The following is an 18564-nucleotide window of genomic DNA, read 5'->3' on the forward strand; positions in this document are numbered from 1 at the left end:
GGCGGGAGGTTGGGGAGCCTGGCAGAGGAGGGCCTCGGCTCTTAGAGGGCCAGGTGGGCAGAGTATTTAGTAAACACATTTAGCTTTAGAAAAGCATGGGTGATGGGGGTGGGGGGAAGCACAGAAGCAGGAAGAGCTGACGGTCATGGAAGAAACATCAATAGTTCTCGTAAGAGAACTTGAAGGGAGCCGGTGGGGATGATGATGGGGAGGAAGGGACACCAGAAAGAAACAGGTAAGGTGACAGATTAGGATAGAGATAAGAGGGGCAAAAAGGGGGTTGGGAATGACCCCCAATTACAGCCAAAAGAACCAGATTCATTGCTCACTTATTTAACTTGTAACTCCGAAAGCAAGTACCAAAGAAAATAACTAGACACTTGCAAGCATTCAGCAGGATGGCTTCCTGAAAACACCCAGGAGGTTAATGTACCTGTTCCTCCCCAGCCCAGTAACAGCCCATCAAGCTGAAGTTTAATTTTAGCCACAGCTTTATAAAACCTTACTGTCATCTTCTTTAGGACCGAACACAGATCAAAAAGGATGAGCTCGGAGAAACAGTGAATTTGAAAAAAAAAAATTTATTTTTTAGTTTTGATTGGTTTTGAACTTTATTTAAATGGTATCATACAGAAAGTACACTTTTATGGCAGGCTTCTTTCATTATGTTTGTAAATTTAAACATGGTTTGGAATATGGCTGTAGTTTGTTTTTATTTCAGCTTCCCATTATAAAAAATAGAACTCGTTTATTTTAAGCTTTTTTTCCCCAATTTATTTAAACTAAAAAAAAAAGAAAAAAAAGAAATTGTTCACCCATTTCTCAAAAAAAAAAAATTTTTTTTTTCTGCTGTCAGAGACCCTGAGAGAAAACAAAGTAACATAACTCCGTGTAACCAAGACTGTAACACTGACATCCAGAGAGTAAGGAAAGGAAGGAGTGAACAAGAAGAGGGACTTTCGTCTCAGGAAAGAAAGCAGGTGGCAAAGCACAGTCCCTGTCAAACAGAAAAAGGAGCCCTTGGGTCTACACAGCTGGCTAGCTACAAAGTCCTCAAGGATCCTCACAAGAGCCCCGGGACAGACAAAGTGGGCGTGGCCACCCCATCTTCCAGGTGGGGCACCACAGGTGCAGAGAAGATGACACCCTTGACCAAGGCCACTCAGGGGACGCCAGGACTAGGAGTTCCCAGTCAGGGCTCTTTCCCGAGCGCCCAACTTACCCACAGGAAAAGTGTGCATCCAGCGCCTCCTGTTGGACGTAAGCTTCATGGGCATCCGCGAGGGTGCAAAGGGGTTGATCAGTGCCCGCTGGGGCATGTATCCCCCAGGTCGAAAGTGCAGCATGGACTCTGCGCTGCCCACGTGGAACCTCCCCGGCGCACTGGAGTCCCGCTGTGGTGGCTCCATCATGTTCTCCAGGACATCTGCCAGTTACCGTGGGGTGGGGGAAGCACAGAGAGAAAGCACAGGGTCACGGTGAAAGCAGAACTAGGAGGACAACCTGCGGAGGCTGACAAGGACCTTGGAGAGCGTACATGTTAGGGAACGAGGGAAATGAGTGAAATCGCCAAACTATAAAGGAATGAAATAATGGGTTTACTTTTTAAATACCTGGGAGAAGGGGGTTCTGGTTCCTAAATTACTGGCCCAGTGAAGCCACACCCAAACCTGATGGGGAGGACCACACATTGCCTGGAGACCTTAGATGTTGAGCTGGATGCAATGACTCAATAGTGGGTCTTGAGTTGTCTCCCTTTGGGGATGGGGCGGGTGCATTCTGCATGTGGGAGGAACAATACATGTAGATATTTGGTGACCAGAAGGGCAGACCCTAGCAGAGATAGCCAATGTGTTCACTAGACCTGTTTGATTTTCCTCTGAGACACACAAGGAGACTGTAGTTTCCAGTCCCTTTGCACTGGGGCCAAATAACTGAGTTCCAGCCAAGAGAACACAGGCAGAAGTGACATGCTCCACCCGAAGGCCTGGACCACAAACCTCTCCACGCATGATCTCCATTCTCCTCTGCCCTGCTGTGGAAACTTTGGAGACCAGTGTTGATGACCATGGCATCCCGGGATGGAAGGACCATGGGGCCCTGAGTGACTGGGTGGATCAGAACCCCCTCCCATTAATGCAGTGGCCTGGAACATGAGTAAGCAATCAAACATTACTGTGTTAAAAAAACTAAATTCTTGGGAGAAAAGAATGAAGAAATGGATGCATCCAGCCTTGACCAGGTAAGGAGATGGCATGATATTTAGACTCAACCTGTCCCATTCAATGGCAGACAGGTCCCTAACCTGAGTAGATCAAAGAGCTGAAACCTACAACCAACTCTGTTGGTGAGCATCCCATGTTTACTAAGCAAACACCCAGGTTAGAAAGTGGGTCCAGCAGATACAAATTCCATGGCATCAAGGAATGTCTTGTCCACCATTATCTACCCAATTCCTACCAAAGAACATGGTACATAGTAATATTTAATTCCTCAAGCCATTGTGCATGCAAGAAGAGAACATTCAGTTCTCCATGAAAACTGTATTTTTCACTGTAAATTAATGAAATTGATGGTCCAATTTATCAAATAAGAAAGAATACAGTCTAGTTAGTTATCATGGAAATAAAAGGAGAGAACTCAACTTTAAAAAAGGTGAGTACACACTTTGAAAAGGATAAGAAATAGGACTAAGGGCTAAAATGGGTCAAAAATATGGGTAGAGGAAAGGGGAAATGTTTCCTATGCTACACTGGGTAGGTGGATGGGTGAGAAGCCCTAAATATAACAGAGAAACTGGAAACAAAGGCCATGTGGATGGCATTGCCTGACACCGTTCCAGTGAATTGCTTTTTGGCTTTTCCAATAAACTCTCACATATCATTAAGGCTGTTGAAATCAATTCTACCATTCAGATAACTTTTAAGAAAACTTGTTTTCAGGGGCTTCCCTGGTGGCGCAGTGGTTGAGAGTCCGCCTGCCGATGCAAGGGACATGGGTTCGTGCCCCGGTCCGGGAAGATCCCACATGCCACGGAGCGGCTGGGCCAGTAAGCCATGGCCACTGAGCCTGCACATCCGGAGCCTGTGCTCTGCAGCGGGAGAGGCCACAGCAGTGAGGGGCCCTTGCACCGCAAAAAAAGAAATACTTGTTTTCAAAGCTACTTGGATTGGGACTTCCCTGGTGGCGCAGTGGTTAAGAATCCGCCTACCAATGCAGAGGACACGGGTTTGAACCCTGGTCCGGGAAGATCCCACATGCCGCCAAGCAACTAAGCCTGTGCGCCACAACTACTGAGCCTGCACTCTAGAGCCCATGAGCCACAACTACTGAAGCCCACGTGCCACAACTACTGAAGCTCGCACACCTAGAGACCATGCTCCACAACAAGAGAAGCCAACGCAATAAGAAGCCTGCGCATCACAACGAAGAGTAGCCCCCGCTCACCGCAACTAGAGAAAGCACACATGCAGCAACGAAGACCCAATGCAGCCATAAATAAATAAATATATATATATATAATTTAAAAAAATAAAAAGCTACTTGGATTAAGAGCAAATTTATCTCCTCAGAGGAGAACTGGCTTTTAGAATGACAAAGGTTTTTAAAGGATTAATGTGTAGTTTAACTTTTACTACAGACCCTTCTAAGAATATGTTTAACAGAATGGGAATATAACTGTCATGCAAACTCAGAAATTTCCAGAAGGTGGGAAAAAGCTAACCTAGAATTTTTTTTTTTTTTGGCCGCAGAGTTTGCGGGATCTTAGTTCACCAACCAGGGTTTGAACCCGAGCCCTTAGCAGTGAAAGCGTGGAGTCGGGGAATTCCTAGAAATCTTCAAATGTATTAAAATTCTTTTGAATACTAACCCTAATTAATGTAGGTGACATAGGTTATATTCTATAGTTGTGTAATTAAACATCTCCTTTCTCTTTCAGAATTTCCTTTTTATACTTTGAACCAGTTTAAAAAAAAAAAAACTTTTTTCAGCAGTCAAAAGATTTCTGGCTGTTGGCTCAGTGTCTATGGTGCCTAATGAATGAAAGATGAAAGCACCCTGCTCCTCGGTCCTCAGGCCCCAGGAGCCACCAGTTTCCCCTTCAAAGTGCTGGGAAACACCCCTCACCCTTTGGGAATCCTTCCAGGGCAACAGGAGGCAGCGGTGTGCACACAACAGTCCTAAATCAGTGATTAAAAGTCAGGAGGGCTACTCCTCCATTTAGAAAACATTCTTGAAATATCAAAATTATGGAGGAGAATGATTAGTGGGAGGGTATGGCTCTAGAGGGGTAGCAGAAGAGAGGCCGTGAGGATGGAATATCTTAATTGTGGTGTGGTTACATATGTCTACACATGTGCTAAAACTTCACAGACACACACACACCCACAAATGCATGTACGACCAGTGAGCTCCGAATAAGCTCTGTGGATTGTACAAAGGTCATGTTCCTGGTTTTAATACTGTACTAGTTATGCGAGATGTTATCACTGGGGAAAATGAGTGAAAGCTACACAAGACCTCCCTGGATTTTTTTTTTGGCATTTCCTATAAATCCATAATTATTTCACAACAGAATGTTTTCCAAACAGGCAGGAGGGGGCTGTATACTTGAGTTGCAGATGCCACTGGATGGGTAAGATAAGATATAGGAAAAGCAGCACCTGTGCTCCCTGGGCCATGCCAAGTTAACAGGTCACTTGAAGTGGAATAGAGAAAAGAGGCTGTTTTAAGTGTGGCTCGAATGGAAATGCTAAGGAAATAAGTAAACACTTTAACCTTAGGCCTAAGAAAAGCTCTACCTTAACATATGGAAAGGTAGACATTTATAGGGAAGAGAGAAGAAAGGGCAAAGATGAAAATAGTATAACATACACACACACACAAACAGCTAAGGCCATTCGTACTCACTGCACCTGCATGGAAATAATTAACACATGGGACTTACAGCCCACACCTATCCATAGTCCCGCCCATCCCCGCTACAGGAAGGCAGCTATCCCCACCCTGCCCAGCCCTGCCCTCTGACCTCGAGTGCTGGTGTAGCCCAAGGAGCTGCTGACTTCATACTGGTGCAGGTGGGGGTGAGGGATCATCAGGATGTTGGCGCTCCTGCCCAGGGAACTGTCGTCAGAAGCCTGGCTCCTCACCTCCTCTGTGGGCAGCGGCTGGCCAGGCAGGGAAGGGCTGGATGAGACATCACAGGAGCTGGCGCTCTTCCGACTGTGACTCTCCCGCTCTCGCACGGACCTGGTGGGTAGAGACCAAGTCACACCAAGCGGGGGGTGCTGTCCGACCTAGAGTTACAACTCCCAAATGGATCCCCAGCCTGGGCTACATGGGAGGCCAATAACGAAATAACGAAAACCCCCAATGGGATCTCCGAGGAGGTAATGTAGGAGGGACTCTGCCCTGAGCAGCTGGAGACGTCGTCCCAGGATCAGAGTTGTAAAGAAGCAATTGCTCAGCCTGACCCCACCTCATCCCACCATCAAGCTCGTGTCACTGAGAATGGGGTTGTGAACCGATGTCACCCAAGAGGAAACACACAGCACAGCCTGAGATGTCTTCCGGCATCAAAAATTGAATCTAAATCTAACCAAGCCTCTAGAGATAATTGCCAGTTTACAGCAGATTCAGAGACAACAGGAAAAGTTAAATGTCATATGGAAATAAACAAAGGAAGAAAGCAAGACACTCTGCGGTCACAGAAAATGACATAAGAGAAAATGCAACATGTGCATCTTCTTCAGATCCCAACTCAAACTAAGTAACTGTAAAAATCACAGTTTTGAGACCATTGGGAAATCTACAGAGGGACTGGCTATCAGGGATATTAAGGAATTAGTGTGAATTTTGTTACCAGTGACAAGGGTACTGTGATCAGATTTTTTTTGTTTTATTTCTTATTTGTTAGAGAGACACATGCTGAAATACTTACAGGTTTAAAAAAAAAGAAAAGGGGGCTTCCCTGGTGGCGCAGTGGTTGAGAGTCCGCCTGCCGATGCAAGGGACACGGGTTCGTGCCCCGGTCCGGGAAGATCCCACATGCTGCGGAGCGGCTGGGCCCGTGAGCCATGGCCGCTGAGCCCGCGCGTCCGGAGCCTGTGCTCCGCAACGGGAGAGGCCACAACAGTGAGAGGCCCGTGTACCGCAAAAAAAAGAAAAGGATACCTGATATCTGTTTTAGAATACTCAAGCGAAATTTCAAATGTGGGAGAAGTGATAAAACAAGATTGACAACACACTGATAACTGTTCATTTCACTGGTCTGTTTGAATGTTTCCTTAATAAAAATTTTAAAAAATGTATGCCCTTATTAAAACATGAAACTCCCTGAGGGGAAAACCTCTGGAAACAGCAGGAAGAAGGATCAGCAGGAGAGGAGCCCAACGGGGTACAAAATTTCAGAATGGAAGAGTCAGCAACCGCCGATAGGGCCACCGCTCTGGCATCAGAGCTGTTCTCTTTCCACCTGGAAGGATTTTAAGGGAGAGCTTAAATGGAACATGAAAATAGATCCCATGGGCTGACTACACTTTTCATTATTTCAACAGTAAATATTTAAGCGCCAGCATATGCTCAGCCCAGCGTGGGGATAGAGCACAGATTAGGGCACAGTCTGTGCCCTCAAGGAACACAGCCTGAGTCTCTGAGACACCAGGTCTTGCCGTCTTTGATCAGAAGAAAGAAAACCAAGGATCTTGGACCATGAAAGGGTTCTTAGACACTCAGAAGAAAAGCACCGCCGAGGCCCTAGGCAGCATCTATGTGCAGGGGAGCTGCTGTTAACAGCACTCACTGTGAGCTCTAAGCATTCTCGGGACCAGACATCAGGATGGGATGAGGGGAAAGGACAGAAGAAGAGCACGTGGCCACTCTAAGCCCATTTGTCACAATGTGAAGAGACGGAATATTCCTCCAATCAGTGATTCTTCAAATCAAAGCACACTTTCCATGTCTAAGAAATGTGGAAAATGGACTCGCGGTACTTGGTCAACTAGGGAAAAAAATAAGCTAGAGCTCTGTTTCACATTTCATTAAAAAAAAAAAAATTCTATATAAAGAACTAAGTATAAAAACCAAGACCGAAAAAGTATTGGAAGAAAATACAAAAGACACGTTTCTAACCTTGGAGTGGGGATGGCTTTCTTACACAAGACCCAGAAATGAGTATGTTGGTAAATCTGACTATATCACAATGAAAAACTACTACATGACCAAAATACCATGGAGCAAATTTTAAAAACAGGAATAAAGAAAGAAAAGTCTCTCGCCCTCTGGGAATAATAAACCTAAAAGAAACTCTGGGCCCTGGGATCGATCGGTTGATCAATCTATCTATTTACCTATCTATCTATTATTTATTAGTGGCTGCCTATCTATCTATCTATCTATCTATCATTAGTGGCCTCCCAGTGAAATGAAAATTCCAGAATTCACGAATTGCTTCTCTTGGCTAGAAAAAGCAGAATGCTCTCCTTATGAGGGGACAATACTTCATAGCAAACATAGCTAACAAAATGGCTGGGCCAGAGAACCAGAAAACAGACTCCCTAATGATCCACATACTACGGCTTCCACTTGGCTAATTTTAATTTAAGATGTTTTCAAGGTTGCTCTCATGCAGGTCCCTACTGGGCCTCAGGTTTTCCTAATCAGCTTCTACATCCACCCCAAAGTGCATCTGGCAGAAAACCTGCAGGTGGCGAGGCGCTGAGCCCGGGATGGGCCTGGCAGCCTGAAGACTTGCGCGTCATAAGCATCGTAATCCACTTGGATGGGAAGGGTGTTCTCAGATTCTTTGGGAGTCCCCAGAGCTGAAACACACAAATAATACAAACTGTCCTCAAAACACATTTCAACAAGAGGCCTTCGGATGGTCTTCATGAAAATCTGCAAGATATAGGTCATCATCACCATCTCCCCCTGAAAAAAATGGGATAATAACCCATTCGTCAGGTTACTAAGATTAAATGATTTATATGTCAAAGCGATATAGAAATTACTATTTACTAGCATTAAGTAAAGGCAAGATGATGGCAGCATTTCCTTCTGTGATCCCACTTTAAAAATATCATCTTGGGCTTCCCTGGTGGCGCAGTGGTTAAGAACCCACCTGCCAATGCAGGGGACACGGGTTTGAGCCCTGGTCCGGGAAGATCCCACATGCCACGGAGCAACGAAGCCCGTGCGCCACAACTACTGAGCCTGCGCTCTACAGCCCGTGAGCCACAACTGCTGAAGCCTGCACACCTAGAGCCCGTGCTCCGCAACAAGAGAAACCACCGCGTTAAGAAGCTTGCGCACCACAACAGAGTAGCCCCCGCTCACTGCAACTAGAGAAAGCCCGCGAACAGCAACAAAGATCCAACGCAGCCAAAAATAAATTAATTAATTTTAAAAAAATAAAAATATCATCTTAATGTGTATATTTAGTCCTTTAAAACTTTCCACCCAATCCCTACAATTGACCTATGGAAAAGAAAAATAAGGTTTTGTTATCACCCATTTTGCAGCTGACAGGACAAAAATATACAGGATCACTAAGGGACCTTCCAAAGATCACACAAGGGGAACTCTGGTCTCCCAAACTTGGCTGTGAATTTTTTACGCAACCTCACAAAATCTTGTTGCCATGGGTTAGGTGACTCTTTCTAAAAGTGATGAAAGGAGAAAAAAATACTCACACGTATCACGGCCATTTTTTGCTTTCTCAGAGGCAGGCTGCAAAATTAAATAGAGTTTATCACTCCTGGGATTTGCTTTGTTGTTTATTTATTTAATGCAGAAAACTATAAAGTACTAAGACAAATTTCTCAAATGCTATTCATGACCACTGGGGGATAGGAGGTTTCTTAGGCCCAAAATAACAACATCAGTGACAGTCCCTAAAGGCTCTGCTGGTGGGTGAAACCTACCTTCTTTCCGGCCAGTTTTATTCGTGGGGTGAAACTATTACAAAAGAGCTGGCTTTTGGATGTGTAGAAACTGCAAAAGAAACAGACAGGGTCATTCATCTAAACCCCTTTCTTTCTTTTTTTTTTTAATTAATTTTTTTTTTTGGTCATGCCACACGGCATGCGGGATCTTAGTTCCCTGACCAGGGATCGAACCTGTGTCCCCTGCAGTGGAAGCGTGCAGTCTTAACCACTGCACCGCTGAGGAAGTCCCTAAACCCCTTTCATTTTAAACCTCAAGACACAGCTGGAATCCCAGCCATGGATCAGCCCTCCCAGGAACACCTTTGTCTCAGGCCTCACTGATCTTCCCAATTCTTTCTTTTGTAATTACTACAAAACATTAATTATGTTTTAAAATATTGTTCTATTCCTTTTTTTCCTATAAATTGTCTCATGTGCGCTAGTCCTGATTCCTAACTGGATTAGAACCTCCTCGAGCTGAAATTAGCAGGAACACTGAGGCCTGGTCTCATGCGAAGAGGAGGCATGGGGATTTTTCTACAAATGGAGAGGCCCAGGCCCTGTGCTGGTCCACTATGGTCTGTGTGAGTTGGGAACAGGGGGAATTGGGAATAGTTGTGGAAATAAGTCCTTCAAACTTGTTTTTATGTTTTTCACCATAGACTGTTCTTATGTCACAGCCATGGCTTTGCATATAGAGATGCTTTAAACAAATGTTAGAACTTTGGTTTCCACATTCTCGTCACAAAAGATTTTGTAGTAAGAACTTAACAGGTTTGAAGAAAAAAATGGCAAGGAAGCTAATGGAATCCCTGATCCTCTATGGCGAATCCAGATCTCACCCACCTGTGGTTTATCCAGTGAGGGATATTGTAGTCATCACCCAGGCGAGAGTCGCGAGGGCCACTCCGATTGTGCAGCTGAAAGGGAACAAGGCAGGGCCCAGGTCAGCTGGAAAGCAGGTAAGGCCCGGAACTGTTCCAGCTTCTCTGATTCTAACTATTCTCAAGACCACCCTGCACTGGAACCTGGCTTTTAGTGAGCACTGCAAAATCAATCACCTTGAACAACGGGACAGCATGCAGTGGCTGCTCCCCCATGCACACCAAGTCCACACCGATTCCTAAAAAAGGAAAGACAGAAAGAGTTGGTGGGGGGGGCGGGCAGTGTAGAGATACGTATCCCAATCTATTAGCCGTGTGATTTAAGTGGGTCAGGGTACAAGGCACAGCTGACTTATTCTCCTCACCAGCTCTGCCCACGTGGTTAAGAAGTAAATAGGTGCATTTTGTCTGTGTCCTCTTTACCAAGTCCCACCGCATCTGCCACTAATCAGTGCTTGACAGCTTTTGACGGCCTTGCAGATCGTGATTTGTCAAACAGACCGCCAGGCCTCCATGACTACAGTTTCAAGGCCCGAAAGGAAAGGGAACCTTGTCATCTCAGTAAAAAGCAAAATAATCCACATCATTCAACAGAGTTTCTTTACTGGCCACCAGGATTTACGTTCCCAACTCCATCTTGTTGTTAGAACACAAATCAAATAGGGGGAGGGGGTGCAAGCCGGAGACGCACAGCACATCCCAGAGGGAGGACCGGATGATCCCATGGCGCTTCCCAGGATGGGCTGATGGACGCTGGATCCTGGAAACAATCCCCCAAAGGGGTTCTCCAGCGTCAAGTATGTTTGGGAAACTCAGAGTGCCAGTTATGTCCTCTAGAGATAAACAAGATACACTAACATATTCAAACTGGCAATTAGGAACTCTGCCGAACTGTGCACAACCCAGCATGTCCCAAGCCGACTGACCATGGAACTCTTTTTTGTCACCTGACATTACTCATGTCCCCAGATCCCGATGGGTAAGGGTAAATCAGGCTATAAACACAGCAGCGCCCCGGAAGCATTACCGTTATCTATCATCCGCTGCTTGGTCAGGATCATGAGTAGCCGGTCCACTTCGAACACACCCACCCCGGGCGTGATCACCACAGACATCTGCCCAGTTCGGTCAAAGTTGCGGTTGATGTAGTGCTTGTCAAACACTTGAAACAAAGTAAAAAGTCCTCCTGTGAAGATGCTACAGCTTATCAGAAACCAGCCAGTGGCAAGCGTCTCCATGCTCTCAGACCATTTTGTCCATGTTTCTGTTAGAGCAGTTGTCACCTCCCGGCCTGAATTCACTACTGTCCTTCCCCTTCTACAGTAAGAACTGCTTGAATACAGGTCTATGTCCCTGTTGCCTTTGTTAATACCCCTCTTCGAGGCTGAATACTTGCCTTGTGCAGCCTTAAATATCCAAATTTCATGTCGCTAATTTAAACCATCCATAAATGGATCTGTATTGAAACTTAGAAGAATCAAATATTGATTTAAGACAATATTTGAGAGAGCTGACCAGAATCTTGTGACGACTTTTTAAATTTGGCAAGTTAATTCTTACTTCTTGTTTTTTTTTTTGGCCGTGCCATGCCACGCAGTTTGCAGAATCTCAGTTCCCTGACCAGGGATTGAACTTGTGCCCTCAGCAATGAAAGCAGAGAGTCCTAACCACTGGACCGCCAGGGAATTCCCTAATTCTTATTCCTGAGCTGTGCGGTTTTTACTATGGAAATTTAGTGCCATTCAAATGTGACAAAAAGGCTTACTAATAAAAGACCCCATGCTCTAGAATCCCTAGCACCTGAGTACAGACACAGGGGCAGGCGATACACACAGTAAAGTGACCACACACCATCTCTTCTGTCAGTTGCCAGTGATGGACAGACACCTAACCAGAGCTGGGAATGTGGAATTCTAACCAGAGAGCAGAGACAGGGTCACTGGGAGCTGAACTCGTGTCTAGGAATTCCTGCTGCTGCGGTTCCCAGAGCCACCCTCATTCCCACCTTCCTCAACAAGGTGTTCAAGCCTTTTCTGGCTGCCCCAAGAGCCCCTGTATCCTTAGAGTAAACTTCCTTTTTTGTTTGAATTCAGTAGGTTTCTGTTATCTGCAAACAAAGTATCTCAGCTAACACATAAATGCAGGGAGAAACGTTTGGAAGAAATCACATCACGCTGTTAACAATGGTCCCTCTTGGAAGGGTCTGACAGTGGAGGGAAGGGGGAGATTTTCATTGTACTTGATATACTTCTCTAGTATTTGAATTCTAGGAACAATGGGCTCCTTCTTTAATTTAAAAAAAAAAAAAAGTAAATTAAAAAAAATTACCTGGAAGCAACTGAAGGATGGAGTGGAAAATAATAAGAATGCAGTTTTTAGGAAAACAAAGGGCCCAAGGAGGACTTTCTCCAGCTCTTTACTCTTGGATCACCATGAGAAGCAGATGAGAAGAGGAAGTTGATTCCCAACAGAAAACCCAAGAGCTACATGGTAGCCATTAAAACCATCCAAACAGAAGTTACTGCTTTCAGTTAATCTGGGGGGTAGGTAGGTGGGGGCATCACCAGCTAGGTCTGGGTCTCTGCACATTAGTAAAAAGAAGGTCACAGCCATGTGGTCAGCAAGACATCCGCTCACTGTGGCTGGCGCCCTTACTCACCATTGAATGACAGATTGATGGCCTCTAGGTAGTTTCCTTGTGCTGAGGTAGAATTGTCTCCTTGAGGAAAGCCCTCTGAAGCAAAAGACACAAGAGAAGGAACAACATCTCATGAAAGATGGACTCGTAAGAAGCAAGTGGGGGGATTTCTCTGGTGGCGCAGTGGTTAAGAATCTGCCTGCCAGTGCAGGGGAAACAGGTTCGATCCCTGGACCAGGAAGATCCCACATGCCGCAGATCAACTAAGCCCGTGCGCGACACTACTGAGCCTGCACTCTAGAGCCCACGAGTCACAACTATTGAGCCCATGCGCCACAACTTCTGAAGCTCACGCACCTAGAGCCCGTGCTCCACAACAAGAGAAGCCTCCGCCATGAGAAGCCCGCACACCACAACGAAGAGTAGCCCCTGCTCGCCTCAACTAGAGAAAGCCCAAGCACAGCAACGAAGACCCAACGCAGCCAAAAATAAAATAAATAAATTTATATATAAAAAAAAAGAAACAAGTGGAAGGTGCCTTGATCCACAGGCCCCTCCCCCTGCAGAAGGGACGTGACTGAACTTACTGCACATGCAATGACCAGCGGGACCCAACCAGACATAGAAACCCGGCCAGAAGCAGAAGCCATACTCAACACTGGAAGGGAAGCAAGCAGGAACCTCTTGGTCCCCCAGCCTCCATCTGACACCTCCTCCCCTGCCGCACCTTTCAGCACATAAATGCAGTACCTGCCTGTTCCAGTCGCACCAGCACTGGATACTGGATGAAGAGCTTTTTAATGGTCACAAGGAGGGAGGTCCACTCTTCTCTCCTCTCATTCTGCACCACCACCCTGAAAGGAGCACGATCACAAAATAGGTATCGAGCAGTGATGACACACAGGACATAGGGTCCCTTACTGGGTTCAAGGAAAGGAGAAGAGGGGACGCCTGGAGCTGGGGTCATTTATCATATAGCAATATGTAGTAAAGTCGAATGCCTTTAACAAACGTTAACAAAGAAATGTAATTGCATCAAGAGAGTGAAAATTAAAAATTGAAAACAAAAAATATAAAAACATTTCAAAATTGCCTAGAGATTATATAAATGCCCAGTGCTGTGCAGGGAAATGAACATTCTTACAGACTGAATTACAATTAGATAGCATATACGAAAAGCCTTAAATGAAAACATCCATATATGTGTTTTTACACAGACAGCCAATAAACATATCTAGGTCAGGGAACTAGATCAGTGGAAAAGGATGGGTGGGAATCTGCTTACTGTATACCTCTGAACCTTTAAAATTTTGAACCATGTGAATGTATTCCAAAAAATAAGTAAAATTTAAATTGAAGAAGAGAAAGATACATTTCCATTTAATGTTAGGAATTTATCCTAAAGAAACACACAGGATCCAGAATAGCCAACACAGTACTGAAGAAGAACAAAGTTGGAGGACGGACACCATCCAACTTCAAGACTTATATGAAGTTACAGTAATCAAGACAATGTGATATTGTGAATGAACAAATAGATCAATGGAACAGAATGGAGCCAGAAATAGACCCACACAAATATAGTCAACTGATCTTTGCCAAATGAGAAAGACAATACAATGGAGCAAAGATAGTCTTTTCAACTGGTGCTGGAACAACTGGCCGTCCACTTAAAAAAAAAAAAAAGGAAGGAAGGAAGGAACAAGGAAGGCAGGAAGGAAGAAAGAAAAAAAGAAAGGGGAAGAAAGAAAAAAATCTACTTGCAGTCAACCAATCAACAGCATTGGGATCATCAAACTCTCAGGATCCATCCCAGAACTTACTGAATCAGAACCTACATTTTAACAAATTCCCAGGGATTCATTTGTACACAGCGGTTTTAGAAGCACTAGTACAGTGGACCACAAACACTAAAAAGGTGCTTTATAAATAACTCTACTGAGCTGATATTTAACATACTCTCTACAAAAAAAAAAAATCTAGACACAGACCTTACAGCCTGCATAAAAATTAACTCAAAATGGATACAAAACATAAAACTATAAGACTCTGGAAGATAACACAGGAGAAAACCTAGATGACCCTGGGTATGGTGATGACTTTTTAGATTCAATACCAAACGCACAATCCATGAAAGAAAAATTGATAAGCTGCACTTCATTAAAATTAAGAAATTTCTGCTCTGCAAAAGACAGTGTCAAGAGAATGAGAAGACAAGCCACAGACTGGGAGAAAAGACTTGCAAAAGACACATCTGAATAAATGACTATCATCCAAAATATACAATGGACCCTTAAAACTTTACAATAAGAAAACAAACAATACAATTAAAAAGTGGGCAACAGGGCTTCCCTGGTGGCGCAGTGGTTGAGAGTCCGCCTGCCGATGCAGGGGACACGGGTTCGTGCCCCGGAGTGGCTGGGCCTGTGAGCCATGGCCACTGAGCCTGTGCGTCCAGAGCCCACGCTCCACAACAGGAGAGGCCACAACAGTGAGAGGCCCGCGTACTGCAAAAAAAAAAAAAAAAAAAAAAAAAAAAAGTGGGCAACAGACCTGAACAGACACCTCTCCAAAGAAGATAGACGGATGGCAAATAAGCAGATGAAATGATGCTCCACCTCATACGCCATCAGGGAAATACAAATTAAAACAACAATGAGACAACACTATATACCTATTAGAAAGGCCAAAATCCAGAACACTGACAACACCAAATGCTGACAAGGATGTGGAGCAACAGAACTTTCATCTGTTGCTGGTGGGAATGCAAACTGGTGCAGTCATTTTGGAAGACAGTTTGGTGGTTTCTTACAGAATTCTTATCATATAATCCAGCAATTGTGCTCCTTGTTATTTATGCAAATGAGGTGAAAACTTATGTCTACACAAAAACGTGCACATGGATGTTTACAGAAGCCTTATTTATAACTGCCAAAATTTGGAAGCAACCAAGACTCCTTCAAGGGGTGGATAGTACAGCCAGACAAAGGTCCATTATTGAACGCTAAAGAGAAATGAGCTATCGAGCCATGAAAAGACATGAAGGAAACTTAAATGCATACTACTAAGTGAAAGAAGCCAATAGGAAAAAATTACATATTATATGATTCCAACCATATGACACTCTGGAAAAGGCAAAATTATGGAGACTGTAAAAAGATCAATAGTTCCAGGGGTTGCGGGTGGAGGAAGGAATGAGTAAGTGGAGAACAGAGGATTTTTAGGGCAGTGGAAATACCCTGTAAGATACTATAACGATGGAGACCTGTCATTATTCATTTGTCCAAACGCAGTGAATATACACCACCAAGAAGCCCATTTTTTCATCTTGTTTGTTTTGGGTCTTACCCCTGGTCTGACTTTGCAATCCAAAGGGAAGTACTTTTAACACTATGATATGTGTTTCTCCAGACCCTTTTCAGTTTAGCCTGTTTTAAAATTGGACGTTCCTCTTTTTAAATTTTTGTTTTTAATAAAATCAAATATACTTTGGTAGAGAAAATAGCACTGTGAGCCTGCATGTACCTACCACTCATATCCAACAATTATCAAAGAGGATTACATCATTTTTAATGGGATGGCTGTATAATATTTTGTCAGTCTGAAATTCTACCATAATTTAATTCTTTATTGTTTGATATTTAATTTTTTTCTAATTTTTAAAATTATATGTCACTGTGAGAGACAGATACACAGTTATGCATCCCTGAGTGTTTCCTGCTTTTTTTTTTTTAATTCAGACTTTTTTTAGAGCAGTTTTAATTTCACAGCAAAATTGAGAGGAAGGTACAGAGATTTCCCATATACTCCCTCCCTTAACACATGTTTCATGCCCCCCTCACCCAGTTATCAACATTCCTCACCAGAGTGGTACATTTGTTGAAATTAATAAACCTACAGTGACACACCATAATCACTGAAAGTCCATGGTTGCCCTTATTCTTTAGGAACAAAATGTTTTAATATCTATAGTTTGCTCTTAAGTAAAATGTAGCCAAAAACCAAATGAAGCGGGGCTTCCCTGGTGGCGCAGTGGTTAAGAATCCGCCTGCCAATGCAGGGGACACGGGCTCGAGCCCTGGTCTGGGAAGATCCCACATGCCACAGAGCATCTAAGCCCGTGTGCCACAACTACTGAGCCTGCACTCTAGAGCCTGCGAGCCGCAACTACTGAGCCTGCGTGCTGCAACTACTGAAGCCAGCGCTCCTAGAGCCTGTGCTCCACAACAAGAGAAGCCACCGCAATGAGAAGTCCGCGCACTGCAACGAAGAGTAGCCTCCGCTCTCTGCAACTAGAGAGAGCCCGCGCATAGCAACGAAGACCCAATGTAGCCAAAAATAAATAAATAATTTTTTAAAAAAAATGAAACAAATATGGCATGATAATAACTGTTTAATCCAGGAATTGGGTATATGGGTTCATTATATTAATTCATTATTCTTTTCTGTGAGTTTGAAACTTTTCACAATAAAAAGTTTGGAAAGTCTAATTGCAATGTGGTATCCTGCATTGGATCCTGGAACAAAAAAGGTACATAAGTGGAAAAACTGATGAAACTGAGAAAAGTGTGATATTTAGTTCATAGCAATGTACCAGTCCTCATCTCGTAGTTTTGATAGATGTACCTTGGTTAGGAAATATTCACAGAGGAAACTGGGTGAAGGGTATATGGGAACTCTCTGTACTATCTTTGCTACTTCTCTGTAAACCTAAAATTATTCCAAAGTAAAAAGGTTAATTTTTTTTTCTAAGTTAGGGAAGAAACAACCAAGGGAAAACAAAAGGCAAAAGCAACCCAAACATACTTATAGAAGTCTTCATAGAATCGCCCCTTGTGATCCTGCCTAATTGAGGCTCGGTTTATTTCAGGAAATTCATCTGAAATAGAGAAAACAACATATACAGATCAGATTAAAAAGAGAAATTCAGTTTCTCCGCTTCCCCCTTCTCACATCACACACACACACACACACACACACACACACAATTATGTATCTGTTAAGTTGGTTTTAAGATGAATCACAGCCCACAGACTCCTTGAATCTGCTAATGGACTGTGTCATTTTCCACTCTACCCTACCCTCTAACAGAAAAGATGGGACAGATGGAGCAGTGCCAAAGGAAAGAAAATGATAAGGAATGAATTGGGATGGGCGTGTGGAAAGCTTAACAAAAAAATAACTGTAGGAGACTTACGCACCAAGAGATTTTGCATCATAGAAAGTCCTAGAAAATAGGACCACTGTCACTTCATGACTACAGTTCTTCTCCTAGGGATGAGTAGAGAAAAAGAGGACTCAAGTTTATTCCATTTACTTCAATTCTGGGAGGCTTGGGGGCTCAGGCATTGGGTAGCATCATGTAATTGTAGACTGCGTAATGCAGTAGACACAGCTCTGCCAGAGTCAGAAGGCTGGGACTGACTCCTGCCTCTGAAACTACCACTACATGACCTTGGGCAAGTTATCTAAAGTCCTAGGAATGTGGAAGGTGTTTTGAAAACTGCAAATCACGGGACTTCCCTGGCGGTCCAGTGGTTAAGACTCCATGCTTCCACTGCTGGGGGCGTGGGTTCCATCCCTGGTCAGGGAACTAAGATCCTGAATGTCGCACAGCACGGCCATTAAAACAAACAAAACCCTGCAAATCACCAATAAGTTGGGGGTGCTGTCTCCCAGCTCTTGATTTGGCATAAAATAGATCAGCCCATTGTCAGAGGATCATGGTATTTGTACCTGCTTCATGGTGTTTTTTAATTTCTTCAGGACTGTGGTTTAGGGAAGAATGGAACCCATGGTGGTGGATGTAAGCACCAGACACTCCCACCTACTGCCAGGGCCATAGGACGAGGACTGGGTGCTGCTCAAGATGCACAGGTTGAAACCAAGGTAATTACCTTTGGACTGCGATGGGGACGAGTGAGAATACACATTTCCATGCAGTCTGGAGTTCAACATTCTACAAGTAGGGTGTTTACAGACGGCATGAAATTTGGCTTGCACCACTGAGCCAGAAAGCTCAGTTTCAGTTCCTCCTGGGTCTTTGAAGACAACAGCCTATACTGACCAACCCCATCTCGAACTGATCTTACTAACCACACAATTCAGCATTCACCGT

The 18564-nt window shown here is 44.1% G+C and overlaps 1 protein-coding gene across 10 annotated transcripts in view; it reads right to left on the bottom strand.

The window, feature by feature from the left end:
- Nucleotides 1-18564, bottom strand: part of DEPDC5 (DEP domain containing 5, GATOR1 subcomplex subunit) — a 92970-nt gene that overhangs the window by 55499 nt on the left and 18907 nt on the right. For all 10 annotated transcript variants that reach the window (XM_067700136.1, XM_067700141.1, XM_067700138.1 and 7 more), the window contains 12 exons: nt 17648-17717; nt 17253-17325; nt 13197-13300; nt 12468-12542; nt 10836-10970; nt 9986-10047; nt 9771-9844; nt 8922-8991; nt 8691-8727; nt 7700-7820; nt 5030-5250; nt 1223-1426 (listed from right to left, as the gene is read on the bottom strand). In XM_067700136.1, the coding sequence (XP_067556237.1) occupies nt 1223-1426; nt 5030-5250; nt 7700-7820; nt 8691-8727; nt 8922-8991; nt 9771-9844; nt 9986-10047; nt 10836-10970; nt 12468-12542; nt 13197-13300; nt 17253-17325; nt 17648-17717 (1246 nt within the window). The remainder of the gene's footprint in view (nt 1-1222; nt 1427-5029; nt 5251-7699; nt 7821-8690; nt 8728-8921; nt 8992-9770; nt 9845-9985; nt 10048-10835; nt 10971-12467; nt 12543-13196; nt 13301-17252; nt 17326-17647; nt 17718-18564) is intronic.

The sequence above is a fragment of the Pseudorca crassidens genome, chromosome 12 (assembly GCF_039906515.1).
Source record: "Pseudorca crassidens isolate mPseCra1 chromosome 12, mPseCra1.hap1, whole genome shotgun sequence".
Classification (NCBI taxonomy): domain Eukaryota; kingdom Metazoa; phylum Chordata; class Mammalia; order Artiodactyla; family Delphinidae; genus Pseudorca; species Pseudorca crassidens.